At 41.8% G+C, this 17,089-nt stretch overlaps 2 protein-coding genes across 6 annotated transcripts in view; one reads left to right on the forward strand and one right to left on the reverse strand.

Annotated features, from left to right (window-relative positions):
* NPHS2 (NPHS2 stomatin family member, podocin) overlaps positions 1-17,089 on the forward strand; it is a 32,530-nt gene that overhangs the window by 13,471 nt on the left and 1,970 nt on the right. For 2 of the 5 annotated variants that reach the window (XM_059145849.1, XM_059145850.1), the window contains exons 3-9: positions 2,968-3,071; positions 7,422-7,494; positions 8,853-8,935; positions 12,643-12,846; positions 14,712-14,767; positions 16,441-16,519; positions 16,879-16,941. In XM_059145849.1, coding sequence (XP_059001832.1) covers positions 2,968-3,071; positions 7,422-7,494; positions 8,853-8,935; positions 12,643-12,846; positions 14,712-14,767; positions 16,441-16,519; positions 16,879-16,941 — 662 coding nt within the window. Of the gene's footprint in view, positions 1-2,967; positions 3,072-7,421; positions 7,495-8,852; positions 8,936-12,642; positions 12,847-14,711; positions 14,772-16,440; positions 16,520-16,878; positions 16,942-17,089 lie in introns of all 5 variants that reach the window. The other 3 variants (XM_059145851.1, XM_059145852.1, XM_059145853.1) reach the window with 2 other exon arrangements.
* The window catches only part of AXDND1 (axonemal dynein light chain domain containing 1), a 116,187-nt gene continuing 113,428 nt past the window's right edge, over positions 14,331-17,089 (reverse strand). The window contains exon 26 of the mRNA XM_059145845.1: positions 14,331-14,731. Coding sequence (XP_059001828.1) covers positions 14,706-14,731 — 26 coding nt within the window. The 3' untranslated portion in view covers positions 14,331-14,705. The remainder of the gene's footprint in view (positions 14,732-17,089) is intronic.

Below are 17,089 nucleotides of genomic sequence, written 5' to 3' on the forward strand. Positions count from 1 at the left end.
CAGGGTCCTGGGATCCAGCTGATGAAGTCCCAGAACCTAAGTCAGGTTCGGTGGGGTGAGGAGGTTCGGAGTCGATGACTAAAGAAAGAATTCTTAAGACATCGTTGGTGCAAAAGGTGATTTATTAGAGCACGGGGACAGGGTCCGTGGGCAGGCAGAGATGCGGCTGCCCCGGGTTGTTAGGAGTGGTTGGTTATATACACAGGAGTTGGGTAGGTGAGGACAAAGGGGTGTTCAGAAGGGCTATTGGGGCAAAGAATACTATCAGGATATTGAAGGCTTAGTTGCTATCAAGTAAAGACAATTGGAAGTCTGGTGGAATGTTACATTCCTGCTATCAAGCATCCTTGTTAATGAGATTTAGGTTTAGAAGAAATTTAACTTTATTTACTTTTCCTTCTACTTCCACCTCCTTCGGTTTTTTATGGAGGGGAGGGTGACATTAGGCTTGAGGAACTGAGTTCTGTGTCTTTGGAAATTGGGCTACTGATAAGGTAACTTCTTTGTTGTAATCTCAAGGACATTTGCAAACCAAGGGAGACTCCTGTCTTGCAGGATTGTGATCTCAGCAAGCTAACTATTTATCATTTTATGGCAGTCAGGGGTGCCTGAGGAATGCTACACACATGGAGGCGAGCGGATGAAAGGGGGGATGCAAGGCGCCAGCTTTTGCTTTGTCCTCAGCCAGCCTCCTGCTCCCTCATCACAGCCCTGCATAGGGCTCTCTGCTTAGCAGGGAGCCTGCTCCCCCCACCCCTGCCTGCCTTTCTGCCTACTTGTGATCTCTGTCAAATAAATAAAGTCTTTAAAAAAAAAAAAATAGACAGGGAGAGATGAAAAGAGCTTCACCTTACCAAAATGTTGGAGCTTCTTAGACTATGGCCTATCTAAGACTCTCTCTCCCTTAACATTTAATATTTTCACTATTCACTTAAACCAAACAAACTGACTATTCAAGGAACTCATTCCAAGAGAACAATACTTTGTGAGTAAAGCTATAAGTTAGATTTGGGGTATTAAATATCAGTTTTTTTGTTCACATCTCTAACTCCTCTGTGAAGGCATTTTGAGGATTTTCTTCCCTTATAAAATGCTATTTTGTCCGTAGGTGTATTTATTTCTTTTTACTTGCCAAGGTCACCACTGGCAATTAAAATATGTTTATAAACTAATTAAACATGGTAATACCACCCTTATTGTCCTTAAGGAAGAATATTGTAAAAAACCAACATGATTTTGATAAAGCAGCATTTCCCAAAATAGATTGTGTGAGAAATAAATATTATGGGACATGAATTTCCTTGGAGAAAACACTGCCTGGTCAAATGTTTGGGAAATCTTAGGTTAAACAAAGCTAAGAATGCTTCTTTACTGCAGGGATTCTCCTGCCTCAATATGCATATGAACAGGGGATCTCTAGAAGTAGGACAGGGAACAAAGGATTTCCTAAACTTGTTTGGAGAGGGAACTCTTGTGGAGCCCGCTGAGCTATTCGTGTTTGATGAGACACACTTTTTAGGAACTACCATACTTCAGCGTTTAGTGCTGATGTTAATTTTGGGCTGATGCTTGTGTAGTAAGTGATTGATTTGTTGATGACCTTTCCAATTATTTTCTAGTCACAGAAATCAAATATTCAAGGCTACCAACTAGTTTTCCTCTCCCCCCTCCCCCATTCCTTGAAAATAGGCAACTTCTGGTCATCCATGAGGTTTTTAAACTCAGAAACAGCATTCCCTTTGGCCAGCTTCCCAGGACCTGGAGATTAAAATTCTTGAGGTTTCCATAACTAATACATTTAAATAATTTTCTCTATCTATTTCTCTTTCATCCTTACAAGTCAACAAATATTTATTGAGCACCTATATTGGGTCAGGCACTATTCTAGGCCCTTAGGGATACAACGTAAATAACCCAGGAAGCTTGTGTTCTTCTGATTAGCTTTTCCTGAAACATTTTCCTTTATTATTCAAGCAATCTGGAGTTCTGCAGTCCAGTACTTCATTACTTTAATTTATAGATGCTACAAGGCTGATATTACCCCATAGGGATGATTTTTTCAAAGACTATCTGGAGAACCACACCCTAATCCAAAGAAGAGACTCTAATGGAGGAATTTGAGACATTTGGGGCAGGTAGTAGACGGGGAAGTCATTTCCAGGAAGATGAGTCTCGGCACCTATGTGGTTTGAAACGCATAAGAATTAATACTTGATACCCAATAAGTACACTTAAGTGATTTTTATGTAAATATGAAATTTCCTATTTATATCAATGCTATAAAAACTATCTCATGAGAGAGTTATGAGATAGTTATTATGAGCTAGTTAACATCCCCACCATATAGATGGGGAAACGGGTTTTGGGTTGTTGTTTTGTTTTGTTTTGTTTGGTTTGGTTTGGTTTAAGATTTTATTTATTTATTTGAGAGACAAAGTGAGTGAGAGAAAGAGAAAGAGAGAGAGCACACAATCAGGGGCAGAGGGAGACAGATAAGCAGACTCCCCCCTGAGCAAGGAGCCTGATGTAGAGCTTGATCCCAGGACCCAGGGATCATGACTTGAGCCGAAGGCAGACATTTAACCAACTGAGCCACCCAGGCACCCCAGTGAAACAGGTTTGAAGAGGTCATGTGCTTTACTTAAGTTCACTGGACAGAAAATGGTGGAGCCAGAACTCGATCCAGACCTTCTGCCGAGATTCTGTGCTTTTTCCAGGTACCCCACTATGGCCTTTCCAGAAGTCTGTTCCACTTTCCATAGCCCCACAGAGCCCTGCCCAGACAATGTCTCATCATGTGAACTGACCACTGATATCCAGCTCCCTCTAAATTTCTAGCAAAGTCTACACATTGCTCTGACCCTCCTACCAAGAATTGGATGAACATGTACTGGTTAGTGAATATGGTAACATTTCCAGTGAAAGTATTCTTTTCCCTTTGTTTTGTTTTGTTTTGTTTTGTTTTAGGTACCAAGTCTTCAGGTTTAGGGATCTGTGAATGGCTCCTTGTCCTCACATCCCTGCTCTTCATCATCGTGACCTTCCCTTTTTCGATCTGGTTCTGCATAAAGGTAAGATTCCATGAGAGCCCAGAAAGGAATTTCTTGGTGCCTCTCACTGACCCCAGGTCCAGTCCTCTGTGACTTGGTACGTGCTGTCTGCTCTGCATGGAATGGCCTCACCCCCGCTCCTCTGGGAGTCATTGGGAATCATTGGGAGGCATTGTCTGTGAAAGATTAAGGAAGAGAGAGTAAGGGTAGGCAGAGAGAGCCATCAGATAATGATGCAGGTCTGACACCTGCGCTATGAGAAGTGAAGGAAGGATGGGACAGAAAGAGCCTCAGACTGGGGTGTAGTGTTGGCCAGCCTGAGGGGAAACTCCAGAGCAAAGTCTGCTTCAAAGAGGAGTTCCGTGATGGGCAGAAATGGCCAGGCCCGAGTACCCCTGCCATTGCTGTCGTTGGTGGAGCTGCCGGGGAAGATCAAGTCCTTGACTGGAAGGCTACAGGAGCTGCTGGGACTGTTGCTGATGGCACTTTTCATGCACGCCCCTCCCCCTCTACCCTCCTCCTCTTCTTCCTCTGCCCCCAGCGCCCATCCCACCGCCCAGCCATCCTTCTTCACAGAAGGGTATTGGATTTTGTCCAGTGCCTTTTCTGCATCCATTGAGATAATCACGTGCTATTTGCCCTTTATTCTATTGAGATGGTGTATCACATTCATTGAATTTTAGATGTTAAACCAACTGTGTGTTCCTAGTTATAAATCCCACTTGGTTATGGTGTCTAATCCTCTTTTTATGTTCCCAGGTTCAGGCAGCTGGTAGTTTGTGGAGGGTTTTACATCTTTATTCATAAGAGGTATTGGTCTGTAGTTTCCTTGTGATGTCGATCTCTTGTTTTGGCATCAGGAAATACTGGTCTCAGAGAAGCGTTGGACAGATTTCTCTGCTCTTCTCTTTCTGAATTTGTAAAGAACTGGTATTACTTGCTTGTTAAATGTTTGGCACGATTCATCAGTGAAACCATCTAGTCTTGGACTTTTCTCTGTGGGAAATTTCAAAACTGCTAATCAGTCTTTTACTTCTGGGTCTTTTCAGTTTGTTTTTTTCTCAGGTCAGTTTAGTACTTGCAACTATACTGGGATTTGTCCATTTCACCTAAGTTATATCTAATTAGAGGCATATAGATGTTCATAGTATTTTCTTTTATTATCTTTTTTTAAATTTTCCCCCTGTAAGGAGTACAGAGTACTCAGAGTAGTGATGTTCCTGTAATTCCTTTTTTCATTCCTGATTTTGGAAATCTGAGTCTTCTTTTTTTCTCCCTGGTCCAGTTAACTAAATATTTGTCAATTTTGTTGATCTTTTCAAAGAATGAACTTTGGGTTGATTTTTCTATTGTTTTTCTATTTTCTATTTCATTTATTTCCACTTTAATCTTCATTAATTCTTCTTTCTGTTTGCTTTAGAGTTAGTTTGCTCTTCTATTTCCAGCGTCTTACGGTAGACAACTGGGGTTTTATTTTTTATCTTTTTTCATAGGCATCTATACTATAAATTTTCCTCTTAAGCACTGCTTTAGTTGCATCCCTCATGTTTTGGTATCTAAGTTTTTGTTTTCATTTAACTCAAACTATTTTCTAATTTCTCTTTTGATTTCTTCTTTGATCCATTGGTTATTTTATTTTTAAGATTTATTTTAAATAAGATTTATTTTATTATATTTATTTTTATTTTATTTATTTATATATTATATATTATTATATTTATCTTTTATTTATTTTATATATTTATTTATTATATTTATTTTAAATAAGATTTATTTTATTTTAAAGATTTTATTTATTTGACAGAGATCACAAGTAGGCAGAGAGGCAGGCAGAGAGAGAGAGAGAGGAGGAGGAGGAAACAGGCTCCCTGCTGAGCAGAGAGCCCGGTGTGGGACTTGATCCCAGGACCCTGGGATCATGACCTGAGCTGAAGGCAAAGGCTTTAACCCACTGAGCCACCCAGGCACCCCTACCCATTTGTTATTTTAGAGTGTGTCATTCAGTTTTTATATATTTGTGAATTCCCTAAATTTCCTTGTTAGTGATTTCCAATTTCATTCCATTGTAATCAGATAACATACTTTGTGTAATTTCAATAGCTTTAAATTTATTGAGGTTTGTTTTATGGCTAACGTTTGATCTATTCTACAGATGTTTCATGTGTTCTTTTTACCTTTTTTTGAAATTTTTACTTATATATTTGAGAGAGTGAGAGTGTGAGAGAGAGGACACCAGAGGGGTGAGAGTCAGAGGGAGAAGCAGACTCCCCACTGAGTTGGGAGCCCAATACAGGGCTCAATCCTGGTACTATGGTATCATGACCTGAGTTGAATGAAGGCAGACGCTTAATCGACCAAGCACAGAGGCAGCCCAATGTTTCATGTGCTCTTGAGAAGAAAGTGTATTTTGCTGTTGTTGGGTGTTGTGTGGAGATATCTGTTAGGTCTAGTTTGTGTATAGTGTTATTCAAATCTTATTTCCTTGTTTATCTTCTGCCTAGTTGTTCTCTCCATGATTGAAAGTGGAATATTGGGGCACCTGGGTGGCTCAGTGGGTTAAGCTGCTGCCTTCGGCTCAGGTCATGATCTCAGGGTCCTGGGATCGAGTCCCGCATTGGGCTCTCTGCTCAGTGGGGAGCCTGCTTCCTCCTCTCTCTCTCTGCCTATTTGTAGTCTCTCTCTGTCAAATAAATAAATAAAATCTTTAAAAAAAAAAAAAAAAAAAAGAAAGTGGAATATTAAATTTTCCAATTATTATTGTTGCTTGAATTGTCTGTTTCTCCCTTTAGTTCTTTTGATTTTTGATTCTTATATTTTAGATCTCTATTTTTAGGTACATATATGTTTATCATTGTTATACCTTCCCAACACACTGATCCTTTTATTGTTATACAGTGTCCCTCTTTATCACTAGCACATTTTTGTGTGTTTGTTTTCAATTCCATTTTGTCTTGGGTGCCTGGGGTGACTCAGTGGGTTAAGCACACGACCCTTGATTTTGGCTCAAGTCACAATCTCAGGGTCCTAGGATCAAGCCCAGATTGGGCTGTGTGCTCAGCAGGGAGCCTGCTTAAGGATTCTCTCTCCCTCTCCCTCGGCCCCTGCCTGTACATGCACATGTGCACACGCTCTCCCTCTCTAAAATAATTAAATAAACCTTTGGGGGGGGGTGGTAAACCTTAAAGTCAATTAGGTAGAGGATACAAAAGCAGAATGATGTGTAACATTTGAGCAAGATCTCAAAGAAGTAAGTCTCCTCTGCATCTCTAGGAAGAATTTGTTTCTTCCAGTAAAGGCAGAAAAGAAACAAGTAATGCCAGGGGACCAGGAAATCAGAGATGCCGGGGGCCTGCTCTAGGAGACAAATCTAGGTAGGCATTCCTTCTCATTCATTGTTTCAACAAGAAAGGCAGGATTCAGGTACAGGACTTGTAAACCTCAGAAAGATCAACAAGCCATGTCCCAAGGGACTTTGGAGGGGGGGCGGAGCTCTTCCCTTAGGAATCACACTTCAAAATGTGTTACTTTTTGTCTCTTTACTGCATTTTCATATTTGACTAATTATTATTCAGTGGAGCTTTCCAAAGTGGAGGAAGGATGAAGAAGGAAAGCATGTCTACAGTTCACAAATAATTCATTTGTTCATTCAACAAGAGTTCACAGGTGGGGCACATATACAAATCAACAGACCAAATAAACTAATGATAAGCAAACAGTAGAACCCAGATTTTGATACTGGGCCAGAAAAAATGAAGTTTATTTTTGAAGTAGTATGTGTTAACTTCCCTGTTTCTCTTCTAACATACAGATATTTCTACACAAAGAGAATCTTCCTTTGTGTCATTTAAAAATGCTACACAATTTTCATTTTTCTAGACACGATCACCAATGGCAATTGGCAAATTGAGATCTAGTTGAATCATTGTGAATCAACCTCAGAAGAAATTGCAGTTTGAAACAATTATCACAAGAGGTATTAAAATATATTCCCTCTTTCCATTAAATAGCAAATGTGGGATCATTATAAAAGCTAATAATGGAGAAGTTACAGCAAACTACAAGATTAAACACACTGTGATTTTCTTGATTTCTGTATGTTGGACATCGTAGAAGCATTATTTTTTAGATCATCATGACTCTTTAATCAAAATTCTGTTCATGGGCTCAAAAATTAACAGGGCCAATATACTTGCACTGGTTTCTGAAGTTCTACCGTTACTAAGTGTACATTCTGGAAATGTAAATGTTAATAGAAATTTTTTCTTAGTTCCAAACTAGTTTTCTGATATCTAGGATCATTCTCATGTGCCAAGGCCTTTTGAAGACTTTTTCTTTCTTGGAGTGTTTCGAAAGTATTATTTTTCTCTTTAGGTTGCACAGGAGTATGAGAGAGTATTAATATTCCGACTGGGACACCTGCTTCCTGGAAGAGCCAAAGGCCCTGGTAAGAAACACCCTTCTACCCCTGCCACAGACTTGCCAATTTCTTCAGTCTGTGCATATTTGTAATATGGACCACAGATTATATAAAGTCACCTGGTTTGTGATATCTGCATTGACTAATCTGTTACTTGTAACACAGGTTATGAAAGAGTCTTCAGAGAGCATTACTATCCTGTCAAAATGGCCAAGAGAGAGGATGGGCATAGAGAGTCAAGTGCCGGGGCTGGGCTGGCTGGAGTAGCAAGTAGGCCTAAGACCCATGGCTAGGCACTGTTTTGAGCAGAACATGTTTTGGTTAGAGTGCTGTGAGCTAGTTCAGAATCTGTTTTGGGGGGTGGGGGGGTGGCGGTCAGAACAAACCAGAGATAGGCAAAGTCCAGCATCTGAGTGACAAATTGGCCTTCAGTTCGTGGAATTTAGAAAACATAGACTGAGCACTTCCTGTGGTTTAGACAATGTCTAACTGCCCAGGAGGCAAAGATGGATACATGAGACGTGGTTTCTGATCTCTAGGACCTTAAAGTCTAGCAGAGATGTCCAGAGATCCAAGCACAGACAGAAGTATAGTTAGTCCACAAAGTCTAGTAGTTGAGGTTTGCAGATCCCCGCCAGTGAAGTCCCAGGTGCATATATTAGAAAGCATCCAGGAGCCAAGCCAGCTCTATAGAAACAAGTAGAGAATAGAGACTAGACTAGACTAGAAGACACAAATCCGAGTTTGACAATGCAGAACAAGCAGATGGATCCACACAAAAGTAGAACCAGAGCCTGTGGTCTAGGACAGGGAGCATTTGTTCTAGTTCTAGTTTTCAGCATCCTTCTTTACTGCAACTAGAAAGGGCTAGTAGCTAGTCTGCTCCTCTGAGAGGTCCTGGGCTCCGGAGTTTGCCAGCTCTAAAGTTGTTCATAATGGTACATGCATGGATTCAAAAATAATTTTACAGAGCCCCCCAAAGGCACTAAGACTAATAGATGTTCATAAGACACTCTTGTTAGAGAGTTAAATTTAGTGAAGAAGATAGACATGTTACTCAAGATCTGGAGGGGTCTGCACTATAACCAAGGAGACCATACAGCCCATTTTGCTGGGGTTAATCCCTGTTTATATCTGTTATCCTAGAGTAAGTTGTAACAATGCTCTCCTTTCATCCTCAAAAATGTCTTAGATTAAACAAAAAATTACATGGTAACTTAGCAACCACAAACTCACTATAGGGGTAGAGAGGGATTACCCAATTGGTCTGTAGTTGGAGGCTAAAAAAAGCAATGCAATATGCAACCTGACCTCAAAGAGGTAAAGCCCAAACAATCTCCATACTAACCATTCACCTGTCAATCTCCCTGCCCCCCCTCTTCTAGGCCTTTTCTTCTTTTTGCCCTGCCTGGATACCTATCACAAGGTTGACCTTCGTCTCCAAACTTTGGAGATACCCTTTCATGAGGTAAGTCAAATGATGGATTTTGCTTTCTGTCTATGTTTCATATGGCTGAGCTACCAATTCTGGTCCAAGGCAAAATGACTATTAAACTCAAAAGTAGAAAAGTGGAGATATGGGCTATATCAAAATTAAAAACTCCTGTGTATCAAAGGACACGATCAAATGAATGAATAGGTAACCTATGGGGGTGGAAGAAAATATTTGCAAATAATGCTTCTGATAAGGTTTAATACCCAGAATATATAAAGAAATCTTACAAATCTACAAGAAAGCAAACAACTCACTTAAAAATGGGCAAAGAGGGAGCTTGCTACCTCCTCTCTCTCTGCCTGCCTCTCTGTCTGCTTGTCATCTCTCTCTGTCAAATTAAAAAAAAAAAAAAAATGGGCAAAGGACTTTGTGATGGTTAATTTTATGGGTCAGCTTGGCTAAGCTAAGTTCCCCTTTTATCGGAGTCTATCTTTTCAAATCTTTCTATGTATGTGGCTGTATTTACAGACAGGTTACATATACTATCTTATAACATGCCTTTTTCCGCTCAACACTCCATGATCCAACTCCGTTGGATCATGTTTTCAAGCTATGTTTCTATCCCTTTGTCTTATTTTCTTCAATATTTTATTTTTAAGTAATATCTAGACCCAACGTGGGGCTTGAACTCACAACCCCAAGATCAAAAGTCTCATGCTCTTCCCACTGAGCTACCCAGGCGCCCTTTGTTTTTAAGATTTTTTATTTATTTATTTGACAGAGATCACAAGTAGGCAGAGAGGCAGGCAGAGAGAGAGAGGAGGAAGCAGGCTCCCTGCCAAGCAGAGAGCCCAATGCGGGGCTCAATCCCAGGACCCTGGGATCATAACCGGAGCTGAAGGCAGAGGCTTTAACCCACTGAGCCACCCAGGTGCCCCCGCCCTTTGTTTTAAATGGTCACATAGCATTTCATTGTATGGATGTACCACAATTCACAATTCCCTATTGTGAATATTAACATATTTTTAATTTTTAATTTTTCATTATAATAAACAACACTATGAATGACATCCTTGCAGCTAAATCCTTAAACTATGTCCTTGTTATAAGTGTCTAAAAATGGAAATACTGAGAAGGAGCAGCTTTTTAGGCTCTGGGTGTGTAGCACCCGTCTGCTGCCTAGTATATACTCAGCAAACAACATATCAGAGCACTTGTTTCCTAGAACATGCTTTCTTTTTAGCACATTTTTTTTGGCATTAGGTTAAAACAATTATCTGAATGCTTTCATCTAAGAAAAATTATTCCTGATATTTACATTATGTGGAAAACCCAAAAGACTCCACCCCAAAACTGCTAGAACTCATACAGGAATTAAGTAAAGCGTCAGGATATAAAATCAATGCATAAAAATCAGTTGCATTTCTATACACTAAAACAAAAGAAAAAGAAATTAAGGAGTCAATCCCATTTTCAATTGTACTCAAAACCATAAGATACCTAGGAATAAATCTAACCAAAGAGGCAAAGAATCTGTACTCAGAATACTATAGAATATACACAAAAGATATTGAGGAAGACAAAAGAAATGGAAAAACGTTCCATGCTCATGGGTTGGAAGAACAAATATTGTGAAAATGTCTATGCTACCTAAAGTCATCTACACATTTAATGCAATCCATATCAAAGTACTGTCAGCTTTTTTCGCAGAGCTGGAACAAATAATCCTAAAGTTTATATGGAACCGGAAAAGACCCTGAATAGCCAAGGGAGTGTTGAAAAAGAAAAGCAGGGGTGCCTGGGCAGCTCAGTCATTTAGCTTCTGCCTTTGGGCTCAGGTTATGATCCCAGAGTCCTGGGATCAAGCCCCGTACCCAGTTCCCTGCTCAGCGGGAAGCCTCCTCCTCCCTCTCCCACTCCCCATGCTTGTTTTCCTTCTATCACACACTCTCTCTCTCTGTCAAATAAATAAATAAAATATTGAAAAAAAGAAAAAGAAAAGAAAAACTGGTGGCGTCACAATTCTGGACTTCAAGCTCTATTACAAAACTGTAATCATCAAGACAGTATGACACTGGCATAAAAACAGACACACAGATCAATGGAACAGAATAGAGAACCCAGAAATGGAGCCTCAACTCTATGATCAACTCATCTTCAACAAAGCAAGAAAGAATGTCTGATGGAAAAAAGACAGTCTCTTCAACAAATGGTGCTGGGAAAATTGGACAAACACATACAGAAGAATGAAACTGAACCATTCCTTACACCACACACAAAAATAGACTCAAAATAGGTGAAAGACCTAATGTGAGATAGGAATCTTTCAAAACCCTTAAGGAGAACACAGGCAGCAACCTCTTCGGCCTCAGCCACAGCAACTTCTTCCTAGAAACATCACCAAAGCAAAGGAAGCCAGGGCAAAAATGAACTACTAGGACTTCATCAAGATCAAAAGCTTTTGCACAGCAAAGAAAAAACTCAACAAAATCAAAGACAACTGACAGAATGGGAGAAGATATTTGCAAATAATATATCAGATAAAGAGCTAGTATCCAAAGTCTATAAAGATCTTATCAGACTTAATAGCCAAAGAACAAATAATCCAATCAAGAGATGGACAGAAGACATGAACAGACATTTCTGCAAAGAAAACATCCAAATGGCCAACAGACACATGAAAAAGTGTTCCACGTCACTTGGCATCAGGGAAATACTATCAAAATCACAGTGAGATACCACCTCAAACCAGTCAAAATGGCTAAAATGAACAAGTCAGGAAACGACAGGTGTTGGCAAGGTTGTGGAGAAAGGGGAACCCTCCTACAGTGTTTGTGGGAATGCAAGCTGGTGCAGCCATTCTGGAAAACAGTATGGAGGTTCCTCAAAAAGTTGAAAAAAGAGCTACCTTATAATCCAGCAATTGCACTACTAGGTATTTACCCCGAAGATACAAATGTAGTGATTCAAAAGGGCACTTGTACCCAAATGTCCACAATCGCCAAACTATAGAAAGAGCCCAGATGTCCAATGACAGATGGATAAAGAAGATGTGATAAGTGTATATATATATATATATATATATATATATATATATATATATATACACACACACACACACACACACAATGCAGCCATCAAAAACTGAAATCTTGCCCTTTGCAATGACATGGATGGAACTAGAGGGGATTATGCTAAGTGAAATAAGTTAATCAGTGAAAGACAATCATCATATGATTTCATTCATATGTGGAATCTGAGAAAAAAACAAAGGAGCATAGAGGAAGGATGGAAAAATAAAACAAGATGAAACCAGAGAGGGAGACAAACCATAAGAGACTCTTAATCATAGGAAACAAACTGAGAGTTGCTGGAGTGGAGAGTGGCTGGCTGGGTGATGGTCATTGGGGAGGGTATGTGCTGTGAATTGTGTAAGACTGATGATTCACAAACCTATACCCCTGAATCAAAAAATTATTAATAAAAATAAATAAAATTTTAAAACTATTTACAACAGGATCCTTTAAATAGTAAGTTGTTTAGTATATTTCATAAAAACTCCATAATCTCCAAAAACACATCTATTTTGAATAAAGGGGTGGGCCAAAGACTCTTTTTTTTTTTCCCCCCTGTAATCCTACTGAGAAAATTTCCCTTGAACACATTTAGCTTCACTATCCTCACCTGGGAAAAGAGACCTAAAATAAGGTCAATTCTCCAAACTCTTTTTTTCTGCCCAGGTTGTGACCAAAGACATGTTTATAATGGAGATAGATGCCATCTGCTACTACCGAATGGAAAATGCCTCTCTCCTCCTAAGCAGTCTTGCTCACGTGCCCAGAGCAGTTCAATTTCTTGTGCAGACCACCATGAAACGTCTCTTAGCACATCGATCCCTCACTGAAATTCTTCTAGAGAGGAAGAGCATTGCCCAAGATATAAAGGTACTTCAATATGTTTGTCATTGAATATGTTGAAATACCTCCTTCTCTTTTATTCATCTCTTCCCTGGTCATTTATTGATGCATATGCAATGGAAGCATCTGGCAGGCATTCACTGTTGAAGGTGCCATCCTTCAAGGAGCTGACAGCAGAGTGAGAAGTTGAAAGTCATTGCCACTGGTTCTGCCCTTCATCCCACCTATGTGCACTTCCCCTTGGCCCCTCAGCCTCTCTTCCTGTTCATCACTTCTTCTAAAGGATGCAAGACAAGGTCCAGAGGCTGGACACCCAAGCTTGCCTTTGTTACACTGGATTATAATTTATGTATGTCCACATGTGTCTTCCCAGATTATGGACTCCACAATGGCAGGGGTCATATTTTATCCATCTCTTTGTTCATAGCACCCGGCACAGGGCTTGTCACACAGCAGTCAGACAATGTTCTCCAGATGAGTGAACAAATGAGCCAGCTGTTGTAGCCCCATCTCTTGCCATCTCCCTTCACCCCCCCCCCACCATGTTCTAACCCTCCAACCCTCCTCCCCCACCCCACACTCCCGCAGTGTTTCTCTGGCCTTCAGCACTTCCTGCTCTCCAGTGCCTCTGCAAGGAATGCTTTGCTTTTCCCCACAGGCAAAATCCTATTTGTCTTTTAAGATGCCACCACTTACATGAGGTTTTTTCAACACGGCCTCTCATCACTACCCCCCAGATTAGTCACTAGCTAGCTGTCTAGCCACAGAAATCCTCAGAAATGAGTGAATCGGAAAAGAGTATGGGTGCCCATTGGGTACGCCATGCCCTGCCCCACCTTTCCAGAGCCCACAATTCATTGTCTTCTGCCTTCTGGGACAGGGAAGTGCGGCAAATTGGTGCCACCAGCAGGCAGGAAGCAACTCTAAATGAAACCATTTGGGAGAGCCTAGAATCTGGTTCTCTAATAAGTGCATCTTCAAACATTTAACAAGTTCACCGTCTGTATTGGTTTCCCATTGCTTCTGTAACAAATTACCACACGTTTGGTGACTTACAATGATGTCAGTTTGATCTCTTAAGGTTTTGAAGGCCAGGAGTCCAAAAGCAGTCTCACTGGGGCCAAAGTCAAGATGGCAACAGGGCTGCTTCCTTCTGGAGGTTCCAAGAGGAGAATTCATTTTCTTGCCTTTCCCAGTTTCTAGCAGCTGCCCATTTCCCCAGCTTCCTGGCCCTTTCCTTCCTATCCCAACAAATTCTGCCTCCAGAATCACATTACCTTTTCCTCTTCCATAGTCACATCTCCTTCTTTTCCCTCTTAAAAGGACACTTGTGACTGCTTTTGGGCCCCACAGGAAAGATCCTAGGTAATCTCCCCCATATTAAGATCCTTTAAACTTAATCCCATCTTCAAGGTCTCTTCTGGGGTAACATTTACAGGTTCCAGAGATTAGGACATGGATTGGGAGCCATTATTCAGCCTACCACACCATCTCTAATTCCCCAATATTTATTGAGCGGCACTGTGCAGTTAAGCAAGTTTATTTTTTAAAAAGAGAGCGAGAGCGTGGGGAGAGGGGCAAAGGGGGAGAGAGAGAGAGAATCTCAAGCAGGCTCCACACTCAGCACGGAGTCCAGTGTGGGGCTTGATTTCACAACCCTGAGATCACGACCTGAGCCAAAATCAAGAGACAGATGCTTAATGACATGAGCCACCCAGGTGCCCCAAGTTAAGCAACTTTTTGCAAGACACCGTAAGGTTTAAACAAAATAGGAGATGAATGTCTCTTCAAAGGAAATGCACTTTCTCAGTTCAGAACAATGGCCATGAGGGCACATGGGTGCTCTACTCGCCTGGAGGTTCTCACTGACATCTCAACTCTTTCCTTCACAGGTGGCCTTGGATGCAGTGACCTGTATTTGGGGAATCAAAGTGGAGAGAACAGAAATGTGGGTAGGAAATTAAGCAAGAAAAGCAATGTGACAAAGGAAAATATTCTGGTTTTATTTTAAAATAATTTTTTAAATTATTTTCAATGAGTTTAGCACTATAGCCACATTGGCATAAATTGAGACAAAAATATTTACCTAGTACTCACAGCCATAACACAACCTCCATAACATTTAGGCAGGTTACTTTCATGATATTTCTCTCCATGAGGTTTAAAACAACTTTTTTGAGATAAAACTCACCATTATAACCATTTTAAAGTACAACGGAGTGTTTTTATTGTATTCACGGAGTGGTGTAACCATCACGACTATCTAATTTCATAACATTTTCATTGCCCCCAAAAGAAAACTCACACCCATCAAGCAGGGACTCCTCATTGCTCCCCTGCCCCCCAGCCCGACGACACTAATGTGCACTCACCTGTCCTGGATGTCTCAGACAAAAGCTGTCATCTATTACATGGCCTTTTGTGTTTGGTTGCTTTCACTCAGGATGTTGTTTTCAAGGTTCATCCGTGGTGAAGCAGGAATGAGCACATCATTCCTTTTGATGGTCATATACTATCTGTTAGTTGTGTGGGTACAGCCCATTGGGATCACCTGCTCACTCATGATGGGCATTTGGGTTGTTTCCACATTAGGACTATTCCGCAGTGACCGTTCATGTGCAAGCTTTTGTGGGAACGTGTTTTCACATATACCTAGCAGAATTACTGGCTCCTATGGTAACTCCATGTTTAACTTTCCATGGAAGTACCAGTTGTTTTCGAGCTGTGTCGTTTTCATAGTTGCAAACAGGGTAAAATACAATTTTGTATCTTTTATGTAATATATTAAGTATTACTCTTATGTGGTCAGTTCTACTCTTTTCAAAATCAATTCCTTTAGAAAATTAGATGTCTCCCCAGCTTGTTAAAGCTGTTTTTCTTTTTTTATTTTAAAGATTGTATTTACTTATTTGAGAGAGAGAGAGAGAGAGCCAGAGAGCACAGGTGGGGGAATGGCAGAGGGAGGGAGAAGCAGGCTCTCTGCTTTTTTTTTTTTTAAAGATTTTTTTTTTATTTATTTGACAGAACACAAGTAGGCAGAGAGGCAGGCAGAGAGAGAGGAGGAAGCAGGCTCCCTGCTGAGCAGAGAGCCCGATGTGGGACTCGATCCCAGGACCCTGAGATCATGACCCGAGCCGAAGGCAGCGGCTTAACCCACTGAGCCACCTAGGCACCCAGCAGCGCCCAGCAGGCTCCCTGCTTAACGGGAGGCTCCATCCCAGGATCGTGACCTGAGCCAAAGGTAGACGCTTAACTGACTGAGCCACACAGGTACCCCATCAAAGCTGTTTTTATCATTCAAATTTAATAGCTGAGGTTTAGATTAAACCTTAAGCAGGAAAAGTCATAATCCTCCATCAACAAAAGAATGTGTTCTACTTGCACAGACAAACCCGAGTGCTGCCACCGTAGCATCACCCACCATGAGTGTCTGACTTTGAGGCCCTGGCTTTCGAGCGGCTCTTCTCTGCCCACCATTGACCTTAGAGGCCTAGGGGCGGCCACTCTCTTAGATGGCTTGTGCATCCTGAAGTGCCAGCAGAGATGCTGGCCGCCCAGCTGAAGCCCTAGCTGCTAAGAGCCGGGCGGCTCACACACCTGCCCGCCCTCTTTCCTTTCCAGCAAGGACATCCGGCTGCCGGTGGGGCTCCAGCACTCCCTGGCTGTGGAGGCCGAAGCGCAGAGACAGGCCAAAGTGCGGGTGAGCCAGCACCGAGCGGGCAGCCTCCCACCGAGGCCAGGCACATGGCCTGCAGCTTCCTCACCCCCAGCTCATCCCCGAGCTCGTGCCCGCCACCCCATCCTACTAATTCCCTCAAAGCGTGTTCACAGCCACCTGACTAATGCCACATGGCCTCCTCCACGACACCCGCTCTCTGAAGCCTCTGGTAACAGTGAGCTTCTCTTCCTCCTCGAGTCTTGCCTTTGCTCTCTCTCCTGAAAGGCCTCTCCCACCCTCCATCCCTCTTCTCTCATGAAGGCCTCTTTCCCTAGTAATATCAGCCCCAAGCCCACTCAGTGTTAATGAGTTAATGTCAAAGACCCGCCTTCCTCCCTCAGTGCAGGCTGTGCAGGGATGACCACGATGAGGCCCGGTTCCCTCAATGCCGGAGTCGAGAGAAGGTGCGGCCAGGCCCAGCCTAGCACAGCTGTGGCCGCCAGCAGCTCCTGGGGATGGAAGTGGGGGTGGGAGGAGGGGTGGGAGGAAAAGGGAAATGAGGATGGACTGAAGGGGAGACAGACTGCTCGTAAAGAACAGAAAGCAGGCAAA

The sequence above is a fragment of the Mustela lutreola genome, chromosome 14 (genome assembly GCF_030435805.1).
Source record: "Mustela lutreola isolate mMusLut2 chromosome 14, mMusLut2.pri, whole genome shotgun sequence".
NCBI lineage: Eukaryota > Metazoa > Chordata > Mammalia > Carnivora > Mustelidae > Mustela > Mustela lutreola.